The following is a 17750-nucleotide window of genomic DNA, read 5'->3' as shown; positions in this document are numbered from 1 at the left end:
CCTCCACCCCCACTGGGAGCCTGGCTTCCCTCCCTCAGAGCTTTGTCAAGCTGGAGAGACTCACAGCCGAGGCTTCATAATCTGCCAGGTGTGTTTGCCAAGAGCTGCTGGCTTTGGAGGGTTCTCTCAGACTGCCCTCCTTGAGTCAGCTCCATCCCAACCCCAACCTGAGGGGGGCTTAAATGCACCCACGGGCCTGCAAGTGCTGCAGCACATGCTCGTAACCGCACCCTCTCGGCCCAGCAGCACCACGAACGCTGACAAACACAACCACACTCCTTCCCACACACAAACACACGGACGGGCTGAGCCACCTTCAGATATACAAACTCAAGCTCAGACACAGCCCCCTCCATGCCCCTCAGATTCAGACACACCCATGCTCACAAATGCACGTATATGTGAGAAGCCACATGGCCAGTCATGTGCAATCACAAACACATGGTCACTCAGACATATCCAACGACACACCACACATTCTCACCAATGTGCACACTCACACACGCACACGCATCAGACCCACAGTCCATGGTTCCTTGGATGCACCGTAGACTGTGCTGAGCGATGGAGTCTGTAGACCTAGTCAATTCCTGCCTTGCACCCTGCCTAGCTTAGTGACTCAACTTCTCTGAGCATCATCTGTGAAATGAAGACACAGGTTCCTCCTTCTCCAGGAGGCCGGGGGGTGGCAGTGAGGTCATGTGTGAAAGCACTCCTCAACCAGCCAGAGCTGTCTCCCCCTTCTCCTCCGTGTCCTTACGCGTGCCCTTCCTCCTTCTCAAATTCCATTTGTTTCTATCATTCCCTTCAAAATTCTGTTAGTCTTTCAAACTGCAGGTCAAATCCTGCCCCCTCCAGGAAGCCTTCCTGGACCTCCGTCTCTGGATGCCCTGAGTGCTTACTGTGTGGGCCCCACCTGGCATCGGAAAGATAAGCTGGGCAGCCCATTCACTTTCTGTCCTGGAGCCTGACCTCCCTTGGCTCTACTTAGATGGGGCCCAGACCACACTTCACAGCAGGGGCTTGGCAAAGGTTGCTGAGTGAATAACTGGGGGGCACACTCACAATGCCAACCACAGAGTCTTCTGCAGGAACCACAGGAACCATAAGGTCCTTGAAAATCTCACATGGCCCTTGGGTGGGGATGAGGCTGGAAAGCGTCTCCTGGACCTGGCCATCTGGAGGTCCCAGGTGACCCTGAGGATAGTGGCTTTGGTGGAGAGGTAGGGCCGGAAGCCTGAAGAAGCAGTGGAGTGAAGAGGGGATGGGGGGAGGTAGTGAGACTGCATTCTTTGGCAACTTTTTTTGCTGTAAAGGAAAGAGGGCAGATGATGGGGGTGCCGCATGGGGTCACAGAAAGGATTATTACAGATGAGCCTGGGGAGAGGAGTTTTGGTGGAGTTAGACTGGAGGGGGCTGAAGGTTCAGAGGAAGCACGTATGGAAACTGCTAGATGTCCACTGAAGTCTGTCTCCCCACCTTCTGCTGTGATGGAGGTTTGAGTTAGGCTGGGAGAGATTACATCTCCCAACCTCCTCTGTGGCTCGGCGAGGTCACGTGACCACGTTCTTTCCAGCGGACCATGCCCTGGAGCGACGGGTGCCACTTCTGCCTACCTTGTTTAAAACATATTGCTGGGCTTCCCTGGTGGCGCAGTGGTTGAGAATCTGTCTGCCAATGCAGGGGACACGGGTTCGAGCCCTGGTCTGGAAAGATCCCACATGCCGCGGAGCAACTGGGCCCGTGAGCCACAATTACTGAGGCTGCGCGTCTGGAGCCTGTGCTCCGCAACAAGAGAGGCCGCGATAGTGAGAGGCCCGCGCAGCGCGATGAAGAGTGGCCCCCGCTTGCTGCAACTGGAGAAAGCCCTCGCACAGAAACAAAGACCCAACACAGCCATAAATAAATAAATAAATAAATAGAACTCAATTATTCTATACCCCAAACGAAAAAACAAATCTTAAACAAACAAACAAACAAACAAACAAAACATATTGCTGTCTCTTCCCTTCCTGCAGTCTAGAGCGCAGACAAAACTGCAACTCAGCTTCAACCAAGCAGACAAGGAGCATGGAGGCTGGTGAGACAAAACAGAAGGAACCCGGGTCCCTGAACCTCCAAGTGGATCAGAGCTACTCTGCTTACCTGGACTGCTCACCCCTGGACCCTTACATGAGAGAGAAATGCACTTCTGTGTTCTTTAAGCCACTGAACACTGGGCCCTTTTGTTACAGCAGCTTTACTCTCACCTTCAATAACACATGCTCAACAAATGCCTGCAATTATTATATATGCCACTACAGTGGAGAGGCAACACTTACTCTCCCAGGTGGCTGGATCACACGGACAGCCTTGGAAAAGAGGAAACCACTCCACAGATGTGAAGGAGTCTTTAACAAGGGCTGGCAGGATACCCATCTGGCTCAGCATGGCGCGGAGCTGCCCCGGGCGCTTGCATTTGAAGTGCTTACCTGCCTGGTTGGTGGTGATGTTCACAGAGGCGAACTGCGGTGAGAAAGGGCTCTGGTCGGTGACACCATTCACAGCCTGGATCTCAAAGGTGTACTGGGTGTGGGCCAGCAGGTCACTGATGTAAATGCGAGGCTCGGTCAGGCCCAGCTGGCGGGGTGCGTACTGCACGTTGTCCCCACAGCGGGTGCAGGCGCCCCGGCCCGAGCCGCAGCTCTTGCAGATGATGTTGTAGACAAGATCCTCACGGCCTCCTGAGTCCCGGGGCGGGCTCCACTCTAGCATAAGTGAGGTCTCATTGACACTGGAGATCACGGCCTGGGGTGCGGAGGGGATGGCTGGGGAGGGGGAGAGGTGTCGGTCACTGCGGGCTCTGGGGGTACGTTCCCCAAGAGATCCCTCTGTGCCCACTGCCCTGGCTCCAGCGTAGGCCTCCCAAAAGGTTTCCTCCAAATCCTTTCTCCTCTCCACCCAACAGACAGGCTTCTAGAATATAACTCGCATCCTGGTACACACATCTGCTTAAACCTTTCTCCCTGGACTCCACCCTCCTTGGTGTTCCTTGCTAGGGACAGTCTTTTTGTGTTGGGGATTATATCCACCCAATATCTATTTCCCCCTTTTCCTTATAACCCAATTTTATTCAGGGTGGCAACTACGTCCAGCTAAAGACTATATTTCCCAGCCTCTTGTGATTAAGTGCTGGCCACTGATCTACAGAAATTGCTGGTTAGGACTTTTTTTTTTAAAGAAAAGAGACAGCTGTAGCATGTCCTTTTGTCCCTGTCATACTTTCTGCTGCTGAGAATGTGTGTGATGGCTGGAGCTTCAGCAGCAATGTTGGACTATGATGTGACCTGAAGGGTAGAAACCACATGCTATGGATGGAAGAGGAGAAGAAAGTGCTGGGTGTCAGGGAAGTTCATGGATTTACCACACTACCCCCAGGGCTGCCTATCTTTGGGTTTCTATTATGTGAGAGAATAAATCCTTATGGTTTAAGCCACTGGGGTCAGCTCTCTGCTACTTGCAGCTGACTGCCATTCCTGTCTGATACAGAGTTGTGACATTGCCCTCATAGTCACCCTGTTCTTGGAGAATCTTGGCTAGTGATTCAGGCAGCTGCTGCCAGGAAAGAACACTAGGAAGCCTTTTCTACCACAGACACCACCTGTGTTGGTTCTTCTTCTGCCAACTTCCCATTCTCTGTCCCTTTGTGAATCAAGACCTTGACTTCATACTCCATGTGACTTAGCAGAAGGGGATAAGGAGCCAGATGCCAGCTCTGTGGTGTCTGCATGTTGGCAGCATGACTACCCCAGGATGGTCCTTTCCAGCCAGTTTTCCATTTCCCCTCCCACCAGGTAATTGGCTGCTCCTCACTTAGGAAACTACAGCCGGAGAGCCACCCAACCCTCGCTCTGAGCTTTTCAGCAGGTGGCCTCGGGACTCGTTCAGGCGTCGCCCTTCTGGGGCCCTGAACGTACTTGTGCAGGGCATGTCCAGGGGGTCCAGGTCTGCTCTGTAGTAGCCATTGCGGCAGACGCAGTTGGTGGCCCCTTCTGAAGTGGTCCGGCTGTTGATGGGACAGTGGGTACAGGCCTCATCCCCTTGGTTGGCCTTGAAGGTTCCGGATGGGCAACCTGGAGAGAAGACAAGGAGAGTCACTGGGGAAACCATATGAGGACTCAGGCCACAAGGCTTGGAAAGACGGTGCAGCATCACGGAGTGGTGACACAGGATCACAGAGCAGCCACACAGTGTCACTGATGGGGAACCCCACCTCCTGAAGCTCTTGGGGGTCTCCAGGCCCCAACATGGCAGTCCTAGCTGCGCCCAGAAGGTTTCAGGCTACCTGGTTTCCTGTCTCTGAAGCTATCTATGGGTTCAGCTGGTGCCCCTAGCAATCATCCTTTATCTACTCCAGGTTGGCTGTGCTACAGCTTCTGGGACCAATCCTGACTTAGTCTGAAGGTTCTGCAGAGGTCTGGGGCAGTGCCCATGGCCCAGTCTTGTTGTTTACTAATGGCTGGCTGGGCTCTGATTCTTGTAACTAGATTCCTGGGTTCCAGATGATTGCGATGATTACAGTAAAAAAAAGTCCTAGCACAGCATGGGGCATGTAGAGAGGTGATGTGGTAGAGCAGGAAAGAATGCTGGCTTTGGAAGCAGACAGACCTGGGTCTGCTGCTTTGGCCTTTTTCTAGCTGTGTGGCCCAGACCAGTGGCTTAACCATTCTGAGACTTGGTTTCTTTATTAGTAAAACTATGATGTTAAGACCCATTTCTGAAGGCTATTGTGAGCATTTGGCATAAGTGTGTAAGGCACATGGCATGAGGTCTTGCAAAGTACAGGTGCCCAGTGAATAGGACCTGTTATTATAGCAGGTGTTTGATCAATTTATTGAAATAAAGAGGGCTTGCAGTACCAGGGACAGCCTGGGGAGGGCAGTATTTACACTCGGTGGGCATTCAGCAATCTGGGCTCTCCCATGGGCTTTGGCCTTCTTCCCTGCTCTGGGGGATGCTCAGGATTTGGATTCAGGCTCTAAAGCTCAGGGCTTAGGGTGGTGACCACTCCTGTTTGGGCCTATGTGCAAATCCACCCTTCCCTTCCTCCTGGCCCTGGGTTGGGAATCAGGAGGCCTGGGGTGTAGGCCCTGCCCCTTTCTTGGCCTTCTTCTGCTTACTGGGGTTCATAATCTCAGCTCTGTTGTGGTGCCTCAGGTGGGGATCAAGCAAGGGGTAAGAGAGAGGTGGACAGGGAAGAGCTTCCCAATGGACAAGTTCCTCCTTGGGATGAAATGTGGCTGAATTGTCCACAGGCCAGGGGCTCTCACCTGGACTGCATTCCATGTTCATGTGCTGTGTGGCCTCTGGCAAGCAACTCCACCTCTCTGAGCCTTAGTTTCCTCATGTAAATGGCTCACACAGATTTCCCTAAATCATTTTTCCAGGCCCAGTCTTCAAGCTTATCTTGCAAGTCCAAGTCTTAGCAACTCGCCCTCCTCCCAACTCCTCAACCAGCTCCAGCCTCAGAGACGCTGCCCTCCTCGGTCTTACATGACTTGAGTTCAGGGTACTTTACTCCCCTGCCATAATTATTCATCAAGGGGATCTCTTGGCCATGCCCTTGGCTCCCCCAGGATCGGAGCCTTGTCTGAACCACAGCTCCTTCCCCTGTGCCTAGCATAGCCCTGGCACTGAGCAGGCGCTCCATAAATACTTCCTGAAGCTGCCTGCTGAAGTGGAAGGAGCTTGGGCTTTGGGGATCATATAAGTAGAAAGGCAGTGAGGAATGGTGGTTAGTGTGCAGGCTGCCTAGCAAATCCCATCCTAGCAATCTGTCCCTGCCATCTGGCCTTTAGCAAGTCACTTAAGTTGTTTCCTCATCTGTAAAGTGGGGACAATAGTATCTACCTCCTAGAGTTGTTATGAGGATTACATTGGTTCATTCAGGCAAAACTGCCTAAACAATTCCTGGCATTATTAAACTGTATCTGGTTCAAGTACCAGTCTGCTGGGTGACCTCAGAAAGGTAGTTCAACCTCTCTGAGCTACAGTTTTCTCATCGGTAAGACAGCATCTACCCCATAGAGTAGCCATGAGGATTGTATGTGATGAACAGTGCCTGGCCCAGGGTCAGGGAGGGGTTGCAGTTACAATCTCCGGGGAGTCTCAGTAAATAAGCCAAGGACAGTTCCCCCTGGGGTGCTAGAAAACAGAATCCCCCACCCCCCTGGGGCCCTACTTTGCCTGCCTTTTGGAGGGAGTTTCCAGAAGGTGGCAACCTTCCTAACCGTGCAGCCCTGGCTGATGCCACCCTGACCAGGCCCTGCCAGGATCTCGGAGAAGATCTCGGCTTCAGCCCAGTCCTTAAGGAGCTGCCAGACAAGGAAAAGACAGTACTTTGATGCAACCAACCAGGCTATGGTGACACCAAAGAAGAGGATGGCAGTGAGTGCCTCGGGCATCCATCGTACAGAAACCAGGGCTCAGAGTGTAAATATGAAATGGACATTTATTGAGTACTTATTAAATGCTGGCACTGTTCTAAGGACTTAACCCATAGTAACTCATTGATGCCTCACCCAGCCCTATGACAGAGGTAATGTTGTCACCCTCATTTTCTGATGGGGGAAAGAAAGCATAGAGGTGAAGCAACTTTCCGAGGATGTGGGCTTACGGTGGCAGAGCTGGGATTTGATCCCAGGTGGTCGGACTGCAGAGGCCACTTCCCTAACCACCACACTCTTCTGCCTTTAGGAGACTTGCATTGGGCCAACAGTCCATGAGTGCCGGGCAGGGATTGGCAGCTTCTGCTCTGGGAGCCTGTCCAGGGCTCTCTGCACTCTGCCGTGCTGGCCCTGGAGCCCCGGAGTCCTCCTGCCTGCCCTCCCTCTTAGGCACCAACCTCTCCCTACTGGCTGGACGAAGGGGCAGCCCACCATCTCAGCACTGTCTAGTTAAGACACGCAGGCTGCAGCCCTGGCTCTAGTTGAGCGGTTGACCTCTCTGAGCCTCAGTTTCTTCTGCTGTAGAATGGGGACACAGGGATCCTGTGAGGGTCTAGGACTACCCTGATAGATGCCAGAAGGTTTTGGTCCCAAGACTGGGATCCTCCTGGCCCCCTCTCGGGCGAGAGCCTGCCCAGCTTAGCATGCCTCTTCCATCTGCTGGTGGTTCCGCGGGCCTGGCTGGTGGGCGGCTGCCCAGTCTCCCCTCCACGCTGTGCCAGCCCCTCCATCTGGACCACCTTCCCGGCTGTCCTCTCCCATCGCCATGTTTTGGCCCCTCTTTGACTCCCCAGGCTGCCTCTTCCAGAAGCCTTTCCACTAGGTGTACTGCCCGGCCACCCCTCGGCCCTCCCACTGGGCATTCTATGCTTTCTGTATCTTTTGTATCTTTGTGCTTCATAAAACCTGCTCTTCTGTCTTGAGAAGTGGTGTCGCTTTCCACCTGGTCACCAGGAACCCTGGGTGTCTCGTCCTTCCCCTTACCCCCTGCAGCATATCAATTACCAGGTCTTTCCTCCTCAGCGGGGCCCAGTCCTGGCTCTTCTTTGCGGCCCTCCCACCCCTGTGGGCATCCAGAAAGCTCCTCCCACCCACTCCTCAGCCTCTCATGGCCATCTGGCCTCCTCCCGCCCACCCTCCAGGGCCAGCTTTCTAAAGTACAAACCTTTCTGTGTCATTTAAAAATCCACAATGGTATACAATGGAATATTATTCGGTCATAAAAAGGAATGGAGTACTGATACATGCTACAACATGGATGAACTTTGAAAACACTGCGCTTCATGAAAGAAGCCAGACACAAAGGCCACATAGTGTACGCTTCCATTTATATGAAAATGTCTAGACTAGGCCCATCTATAGAGACAGAAAGTAGATTAGTGGTTGCCAGGGCCTGGGGAGAGCAGAGAATGGGGAGTGACTGTTAATGGGTATGGGGTTTCTTTCCGAGGTGATGAAAATGTTCTAAAGTTGACTGTGGTGATGGTTACACAATTCTGTGAAAATACTAAAAATCGCTTAATTGTACAATTTAAATAGGTGAATTGTATGGTATGTGAGTTATATCACAATAAAACTCCTACTTAAGAAAAATCCACAAGAGCTCCCTAAATTCCTCAGGGTACTCAGGACCCCAAGGCTGGCACCTGCCCCCTCTCAGTGCCCACCACCCCAAGCCTTGTGCCTGATGCTCCACAGTCAACCACATATGGTGCCCCCCAGGCTCACACACACACCTCCGGCCTGTGTCTCTCCTGCCCTGATTACCTGGAATGCCCTCCCTTTGTCATCAGGCAAACTCCTAGACCCCTTTAAGACAGTGAAGGTACACCCCCTTCCAGGAAGTCTTCCCTCAGCCCCCACAAAGGGTTGAGGTGCCCATTTTAATTACTTACAAATCTGGAATTATCTGGCTGGACTGTAAACCGTGAATACGATGTCAGGTACCTAGTGAGTGATGGATGGGTGTAGTGGGGAGCTGGGAGTATCCAGCTCAGCTACCTTGTTTGACATTTGAGGCAACTGAGGTCCAGAGAGGAGCAGACACACATGGCTCTTTAGCAGCAGAGGCGGATTCTGATCCCAGGTGTACTGAGTGACTAGGGTGTGCCAGGGCCTCAGCTCCCATCAGCCACCTCTTCTCCCACAAAGAGGGGTCCGGGGCAGCTCCCCCGTCCATGTTGCCCAGGGGCCCAGGGGTCACGCTGCTCCTAGCTTCTCAGCTGGGAAGGCACCCCGTCCTGCCAACACCTGAGTCTCCGGTACGGAAGTGGTAAGAAAACAATGAGAGCTGAAGTCACAGACTTGGGTGGCTGCACCGCTGACAGGTGTGTGGGCTCAGACAGGTCTCCTGCCCTGAGACTCAGTCTCCTCCTCCGGGAAGGTAGCTGATGATACCTGCGTGGTGGAGATGCAGTGAGAGCCTCTGCATGGGTCTCCTGCTCCACCTCTGCCTCCCCGCCAATCCTTCGCCGTGGCTGGAGTGATCTGATGAGAATGAATCAGAGCTCAAACTCACCAGGGGCTCCCCGCCTACTTAGAATGAATGCACACATCTAGCCCTGCAAGGGCGGCTCTGGGGTCTTCCTGCCCCTTCCTGCCACTCCCCTCAGTCTTAGTCTCTGTTTCCTTCGTTGAGCCTCATCACAATTTGTAATTGTATTAGAAAACAATTACATCTGTCTTGTGTGCCATCTGTCTTCACCCTGCGCTGGAAGTACCTGGAGAGGAAAAGAAGAACCGGGTCTGTCTGGTTCTCATTGGTTCCCTAGCTCCTGGCAGAGTAGTGGGAACATAGCAGGTGCTCAATATATATTTGCTGAGTGAACGAATATACCCCTTACAGGGTTTTGTGAGAATCAGATGAGAAAGTGGGGTAGAAAATACTTGGCCAAGTAAATGCCAGGTTGTTACCGCTGTTATCATGTCAATTTCACCAGGCTGCATTGACGCTCAGATCCCTCTCCACCTCTCAGTGTTCTCCCCACGGGTCCTCCCGTGAGCCTGTCCACCAGGGTGACCAAGTTGTCCCCAGTTTTCAAACTGGAAGTTCTGCATCCCAGAAACGCCCTCAGTCCCAGACAACCCTCCTGAATGCTTCTCAGCCCCATCTGTCACCTCTCTCTTCTGTTGGCAGTTCTCTGGATGCCCTGGCTGCACACACACTGTTCTCTGTGCCTGAATGTCCTTCTCTCCCATCCTCCTGCCCTGCTGGATTGGTGAATCTGACACGTGCACCTCTGGGAGGCCTGCCCTCCACTCTCTACAGCACACAACTCAGACTCCATGGACATCTGTGTGCTGGTAAATGGCTAGGGTGGGGGTGGGGTGGGGGGAAAGCCCTGATTTGTTGTGTTTGCCAATTTCTATGGTGAAAATGCTCCCATCAGGGCAAATTTCAAGCTACCAATCTGAGATAACTGAACACTGATTTGGGAAGAAATGCCCAGAGTCAGCTCTTGTGAGCCAAGCCAGCAAAAAACAGCCCATCCCACCACTAGACCTCACCCATATGTAACCACCCACTAGTTGGCGAACCCTGGTTTAAGTAGGGGCTGGAGCTTTAATCTCTACACCCCGAGCACCTAGTACAGGGTATGGCACATAGTAGGTGCTCAGTTAATTCAGTTTGCCGAATGAAGGCAGGTCTGTCTTCCTAACTGGAAAGTGAGCAACTTGAGGGCAGGAGCTGTGGGTTTGATAAGTTAACATACATAAAGTGCTTAGAACATACAGCAAGCGCTATATAAATGTTAGGTATTATTACTCACCCAGCATGCAAGGACAATAAAAATTCCCACTTATTATGTGCTTTCCGGGTGCCAAGCCCAGTGCAAGTGATTTACATGGGTTCTCTCACTAAATCCACATGACCACCCACGGAAGTAGGTACCATTATCACCCCCATTTTACTGATGATGAAAGTGAGGTTCAGAGGGGGTGAAGTGAATGCCCTAAGGTCACGCAGCTACTAAACGGCAGAATTGAGGTTTGACTCCAGGTCTTTGTGGTTCCAGGACACAAAATTATCAAGTTGCTGAGTGGAGACACAAGTGGAGACCATCTTGTCAGGGCTACTTAGGGGACAGGGCTTGCTGGGGTCACTCAGCAAGGTAGAGCCAAAGCCTGGGCCCCAAACCCAGGACTTGGAGCCAAAGCAGCCAACCAGCAGCTGCCTTCTGCAGACGCCCAGAGCCCTTAGCCAGGCAACCGAAGGCAGGGATGGCAGTCGGCCGGGAGGAGGAGAGAGGATTATGGGGAAACAGATTTTCTCCTGGCCTTCCCCCTGGGCTCCGGGGATAGGTGATAATTGACCGAATGAGCCCTGAGTCAGGCCGAGGCAGGGCTCCATCTGGGCCTGGCACGGCGGGGCTGCTAATTGGCACTGGGTGATCCTCGGAGCCTCCTTGGCTGGCCTGCGGCTGTGCTCCCCCTTCGCCTCCCAGAGACTCCGGATTAATCCCCAGAATGACTGGTGCCACAGTGGACTCAGATGCTGTCAGGCCCAGTGTGCCAGGCCTCCGGGGTGGGCAAGGAGTTTCTCTGTCTTCCTGGGGGGTCCTGTAGACCAGAGGGCTCTGTCTGCGGCTCTGAGTAGAGGCAGGCTCACCGCAGTCTAGCGCCCACTCCCGAGAACTTGGTGAAATTGAACCTGGGCATGAACCGTGGAGCTGGCTGCCAGGGCGGAATCCCAAGCCTGCCTCTTGCTAACAGTGTGCCTATGGGTAAGTCACCTACCTCTCTGTGCCTTGGCTTCCTTGTCTATATAATGGGGGGAATGATGACACTGCTCTTATATTTGCTGGGAAGATTACACGAGTTAATTCAGAGAAGGCACTTGCAATAGCCTTGCAACCAGCCTGCCTGGCTCATATTAAGGGCTATGCAAGCGTTTGCTTTTATTATATACATTCTTTCTTGGCCCACCACTTGCTCTGTGCTAAGACCTGGGGATAGTGAGACAAAGAAGAAGTAGTCCCTGCCCTCAGGAGTGTGGGTACAGTTGGGGAGATGGTGAGTTATGAATTTATTCAAGAGGTGCTTATTAAGCCCCTACTGTGTACTAGGCACTGAGTCATGCAGACAAAAGGCCCAGGCCCGCCTGTTCGAGGCTACAACTGAGCAAGAGGCTGGCACACCTGTCTTCAACCAGGGCTGACTGGTGGCCACTGCGGGCAGAGGGGCCAGGGAGTGGTCCTGGGCTCAGCAGTGCCAGGTTTGAAGGGCAGCTGGCTTATTTTCCTGCCTTGGGATCTCCAGGTAGTTCTGGATGTGGGTCGGGGAAAGGAGTTTGGACAGAGAAAAGAGTCCTAGGCCCAGAGGGGGGAGGCCAGGGCTCGGCTGCCCCCTCAGCCCCTTGCTCTCTGAGTCCAGGCCACTTCCTGCCTACTTTGGGTGTGGCTGGGACCATCTCTGTGGCCTCTTGCAGCCTTGGGACTCTGGCTGTGGACAGGCTCAGGCACCCAACCCTGGGCCCTGCACTCTCTTTGAGCTGTGGAAGAACTGATTTGTGTATTTTCAGGGGCTTATGCTGAGTGTTTGTCAGGGCTGAGCTTGTGGTGTTCTTGTGGCTGGGTGGGTGGGGTTTGGGGGTCTCCCTCATGCAAACTGTCTTTTGCATTTTGCACGCTTCCTGCTTTTGCTGCTGAAGTTAAGCCAGTGGAGTCAGTGCCCCTGAGCTGGGCTGGGCAGGGATGCTGATCTGTGCCAGGGGCAAAGCCACACTGGAAGCAGGCGACAAGCTCCTGGGCTGGAAAGAGGAGCTTCTGATCACTGTGTGTCTACATGTGCCTGCTGGTGCTGGGCCAGGAGCTTCCGGAGCCCGTAACCTCATCAGTCCTCACGATCACCCTGTGCAGTAGGAGGTGTTATCCCCATTTTAGAGATTAGGAAACTGAGGCTCACAGAAAGGAAGTGCCTCGTCCAAAGTCACTCAGAGACATAGGGGCAGAGCCTGTGTCCCCACAGTCCACGCTCTCACATTGCCTCCAAGGCCCTCAGTGTTCCAGCTTGATGAAGGGGGCCCCTCCCTGACCAGGCCTTCCTCCCTCAAGGGGGCCCTGCCCTTCCAGGTTAAGTCCAGGAAGTGCCTCAGGGTCATCCCCCTGCTGTGGCAGCTCCTACTGGGACCACCCAGGGGATGTCAGTCATCCTGTCCCCCTCCCCCACATGCCCAGGCTCCCCCCACTTGCCCCTGCTGAGACCCGGGCTCTGTGGGTCCCTGCCAGCAGCTGGCAGGACGACAGAAGTCAGGAGGCAGCGGCAGGAGCTGTGTTAACACGCCTCCTCTTTGCCTGAGAGGGGAGCCCAGGGCTTCCCCCAGGCCAGCCTCCACATGGCCGTCTGCTAAGTCCTCTCCCTGCTCAAGACCCTTCAGTGGCTCCCTTGTGCCTGTGGCACGTCCCGCCCGCGTCAGCCTCCCCCCACGGTCCACCTCGCCGGCCTCAGCTCCCACAGCCTCCCAGCCGTGCCCTGGGCTCGGGTCACAGGAGGCAGCTTCCGGCTCCCCAACAGACTGTTCTCGGTGTCACCTCTGCCTGCTACGCGGTCCCAGCTCCAGCCTGGCTAACTCCTCTTCGCCCTTCACATCTCAGCTCCAGCTCCTTTGGGTCCTTCTCCTGGGATGCCACCCTCACCAGGGCTGGGTTTAGGGCATCTCTTCTGTGCTCCTGAAGCCCCTCGCCTCTGCTCCTGCGTGATTATACAGGTGTGACTGTCTGCCCCCGCACAAGGCCGTGAGCCCGGTGGCAATGGGTGCCCATAGTGTCTGGCACCTCTCAGCCCCCGGGTCTGGCTGAGAGGTGATGGACAGGGGGTCTCAGAAAGTGTTTGTTGACTGACTGACTGAGTCTGAGAAAGGTGGAATCTTGTGCTTAAGGTCACCCAGCTTGTGTGCGGACTGGAGACTGTGTTCTAGGCCTCTGGACCATGTCAGAGGCTCCAGGGCTCATCCGGGGCCCCCAGTAGCGGGCTCTCAAGGCATCCTCCCTTCGTCCTTCTTGGCATTTGGTTAACGTCTGTCTCCCCACCTCCCACTATCCCACCTGCCCAAGTGTGAGCTCCGTGAGGGCAGCCCCCGTGCCTGCCCTGTTCACTGCCTGGCACAGAGCGGGCCCTCTGTAACACCTCACTCGACAGCAGGCTAGAAGGCCCCAAGGTGCGGAGGGGCGAGCTCACAGACGCCTGCAGGAGCCAGACCCTGAACCCCACGGCCATGCAGGTGGGTTAAGGGCGATTTACTCCCGGCTCGCCAGCCCGTGGATACTACGTCAGGCCCCCAGTCCCGGCTCTGGCCCACCTCCCTTCCTGCCATCCTCACGGTGGGGGCTGAGAGCTCCCGCCCGCCCAGCAGGCAGCCCCATTCCTCCAATTTCCTCCCAATTAATCAAGCTCTGAACTTTTTAATTATCTGCCTGCAGGGTGACTCCCCACTATGGTGAAGCAATTAAGGACATTTCTAAGTGTGGTGCGCTGCCGGCAGGCAGCTTTGACCAGACCCTGATGGAGGAGGTGAGCGCAGGGAGAGGCTGGTGACCGGAGAGGGGGATAGGAATGCCCTCAGGTCATGGGGCTACTGGAGGCCGTCCTGGGATCCTGACCAGGGCTATTCCAGGGATCTGGGGCCACACTGTCCAGGGTACGCCCACCCCCCTGCCACCACCCCTGTTCACGCGACGGCCCTTTCTCTTCAGCTGGAATCTGGCTTCCCAGATTCCAGACAGTTACCATGTGCCAGGCGCTGGGTTACGTACATGCTTTGCAATTTTACTGCATCCTCACCTTGACCCTGGGAGTAGGAAGTATAATTATCAGAGGAAACAGAGGCTCAAAAACATTAGGCAACTCCAGAGATGCAGCTGGGATTTGAAGCCAGTTCCGAGTCCACATCCACTTCATCAACTGTCTCTTAAAGAACAGCGTGGCCTGTGGAAGTGCCCTGGAACACTGAGGAAGCGGGGTGGGGTGAGTGGGGGGTGTGTGTCGGGGGCGGGTCAGGGAGAGGCTGTGCAGGAGATGCCAGCGAGCTTGAGAGCTGCTGAAGAACACAGGCTCTCCACAGTCAGGGTGGCCGGTGGGAGAGGGCACTGCAGGCAGAGGGGACAGCCAGTGCAAAGGCACGGAGGCCTGAAGTAGTATGGTGTGTGTGTGTGTGTGTGTGTGTGTGTGTGTGTGTGTAGCTGCAAATAGTTCAGGGTCGCTGAAGCATGAAGTTCAAGTCTGGGAGAGGTGGGAGATAAGCCTGGAGAGGCAGGTGGGGTCTGGGTCACTGGGAGTCGGAAGGACCTTCACGATCTTCTGGTCCAAGCTCCTCATTTTATGACTACAGAATACATGACCCAGACAGGGACAGTGACTTGCCTAAGGTCACACAGCAAGTTAGTGGCTGATGGAGCTGTGGCTGCAGCCCAGGAGTCCTGATACCCAGACTGAAGGGAAGAAAGAGGGGCAGAGGAGCAGTAGCTGTCAGCTCACTGCAGTAGCCTCCCAACTGGTTTCCTGGCTTTCGCCCTTGCCCTCCCACCTCCCCACTCTCCCCTGGTTGCATCCTGCTCTCAAAACACCAGCCAGAGGGATCCTGGAGAACAGGAATCGGTGGTGTGTTGCTCCTCTGCTCCAAGCCCATCCACAGCTCCCACCTCACCTGGAGTAAAAAACAATAGCCTACAAAGCCCCCCTTTACCTCTCTGGTTAAATCTATCCCTAGGCATTTTATTCTTTTTGTTGTCATTGTATCTCCTTTACCTCTCTGAACTCACCTCCCAGAAGCCTCCCTCTTGTCTACCCCACTGCAGCCCACTAGCTTCCTGGCTGTCCTGGAGTATATCAGGCCTCCTCTAGCCTCAGGGCCTTTGTATGTGCGGTTCCCTTGCCTGGTTCAAGTCCTAGCTGAGCTACTTCTTCACTACATCCCTCTCTGAGCCTCACATCCCTCATCTATAACTGGGGTTAATGTTGTACTCCCCACCTTCCTCCCCAGGCTAACATGGGATCCTAGTGAGAAAATGGGGAACAAATAAAGCTCCACAACAGCCCTCCCTCCAGCTCGAGGCTATCACGGCAACAGGACTTGTAAAGATCTTCACTGGGTCCTTGAGAAAACAGCCCCACTGACGAGCTCCAGGCCCCCAGACCTTAAGCTGGATCAACATGGCGGAGCTTCCCAGCCTGTAATCCTCAGGACTCACACATGCTGGAAAAGCGAGTGTTAAATAGTAATCACGATGTGCCCGAGGGGAAGCCGGATGTGTTCGGAGAGCTTGACACATCTGGCAGGGCAGGCCTGAGTCCCCCGGCACATCTGGCTGCTGTATTGACAGGTGGTGTAGTAGGTCACTGAGGAAGGGCCTGTCAGGCTGGGTCCTCATGCCATGAGGGGGGGTGACGGCCGGATGGAGCTGGGAGCATCTCCCAAGCTGCCTGCAGGCCATAGCCCCCCTTGTGGATCCCTGCTTCAGGCCATCCACTGGACTTTGGTGTTGTGTTCTGAGAGGCTGGCTTAGGACCTAGAACCTGGGCCGCCAGATTCCAAAATTCCTGCATCATCTTGTAGGCGCCAGCCGCCCCTACTGGGGCTTGGGGAGCCTGGGAAAGCCCCCTCTCCTCTCTAGCTGGGGGGGGGGGCGTGCATTTTCAGGGTCACCTCATGGAGCACTTCCCCTTATGTGGGATCCAGAAACATGGTCATCAGCTCCACCTGAGGGAGCCCCCTGGGCTCCTCCCTCCTCCCACCTGCCCCAAGAAAGCCATGGTCATTAATAAAGGACACAATTAGCTGTCAGTGGAGCACATGTCTGGAATTTTTTACCTGCTCTGTGAGCTCGGTTAAGGCAACAAACCCCAGGACCCCCCGGGAAGCAGCTGCCATACACCTTTCAGGGGCCCCCTTTGCCCGGGCCCAGGTCAGGAGGGGGGCCTGTAACTTTTGCAGTGTGGGCTTCGCAGGCCTGGGCCTGTGCAGGGCTGTGTTTTCCAGGCCAGTGGAGAAAGTGACAGAGTAAGAGAGATTTCCTGGCAGAAGTTGTTTTTTTCAACCCAACAGGCAATACAATTCAATGTAATTTCCTCCCCCTTCCTGTGTCGACTTAAGAGTCTTTCAGAGCTTGAAGGACTTGAGAGAAAGGAGTTCGTTCAGTCTCTCATTTTACAGCTGGGGAAACTGAGGCCCCGGGAGGGGAAGTGACCTTGTTCGTGGCAGAGGGAAATATACGTGCGCTTCTCTTTTGGGTTCTGTACGCATCCCCTAGCTCGCTGAACACAATCAGAGTCTGCAGCCAGGGTCCAAAGGAACATCTTTGAAGTCCCTGATAGTCATTGACCACGCTCCACCGTGTCCCGACCATGTGCTGGGGCCGGAGGGGACAGTGGTGAGTGAGGAAGATGCAGTCCCCGCCCTGATGGAGCTGAGGGTCTAGTGAGAGCAACAGAGGGAAAGAAGCAGTGGACAAACACAAATACTCTACTCGATTTGCGATGGCCATGAAGGAGACAGTGGGGGCTGAGGCAGGACCACAGCGGGTCACCTTAGGGAGTGTGGTCAGGAAAGGCCTTTCTGAAAGGTAGCATTTAAAAGGCAATCCCTGAGGAGAAGAATGAGCGGGAACAGTATTTGCAAAGATGGTACGAGCTCAGGGCCTCGGTTCCTCTCCATGTAATGAGGTAAGAGCAGGATATCACCAGGTGCCTGACACCCATTTGCTTGGCCCCAGCTGTCTCTGACCCCAGACAGACACCACTATGTCTGCGAAGGCACTTGCTGCCTGGGCACTTTTGTCCTAAGAATGCCATGAGGTCAGGATTTGTCACCCCTGTTCTGCAGATGAGAAAATAAGGCTCAGAGCAATGAACTGCCTTCCCCAGGACACATGGACACCAAGTTCAGGAGCCTGGGCCTCCAACACCTGCCCCTCTCTCTCTGCCCTTCTGGGTGCTTTCCAGAACTACTGCTTCCCCCCAGTAACCCAGAAGACTGGTCTGCTCAAGCCCTGGTGGCCTGTGACTTGGATGCTAATGAAAACCCCACTCAAGAGGTCCCGGCGTTTGGCGCCTCAAGGAGAAGGGATTAAGAAACACAAACAGGGAGAAGGGGAGCTTGCCCACATTCACACTGAGGCTCCTGGGTTGGGGAGCCTGCAGTCGTTCTCCCTCTTAGGGGTACAGAAACCGTTGCCCTTCTCCTGTCGGCTTCTGGGGAGCAGGAGTGAGCCTCAGCGAACCCAAGCCATAAATCAAATGCACAAGATGTGGCTTGGCAGCCATCCCAGTGAA

General features: G+C 54.4%; 1 protein-coding gene across 3 annotated transcripts in view; it reads right to left on the bottom strand.

The window, feature by feature from the left end:
• Positions 1–17750, bottom strand: part of EPHB2 (EPH receptor B2) — a 186834-nt gene that overhangs the window by 39837 nt on the left and 129247 nt on the right. For all 3 annotated transcript variants that reach the window (XM_057531220.1, XM_057531212.1, XM_057531215.1), the window contains exons 4-5: positions 3957–4112; positions 2472–2807 (exon numbers count right to left, since the gene is read on the bottom strand). In XM_057531220.1, coding sequence (XP_057387203.1) covers positions 2472–2807; positions 3957–4112 — 492 coding nt within the window. The remainder of the gene's footprint in view (positions 1–2471; positions 2808–3956; positions 4113–17750) is intronic.

The sequence above is a fragment of the Balaenoptera acutorostrata genome, chromosome 1 (assembly GCF_949987535.1).
Source record: "Balaenoptera acutorostrata chromosome 1, mBalAcu1.1, whole genome shotgun sequence".
In the NCBI taxonomy this organism is placed as follows: Eukaryota; Metazoa; Chordata; class Mammalia; order Artiodactyla; family Balaenopteridae; genus Balaenoptera; species Balaenoptera acutorostrata.
Note: the sequence above shows the minus strand (reverse complement) of the source record. Positions and strands in the feature narration are given on the sequence as shown.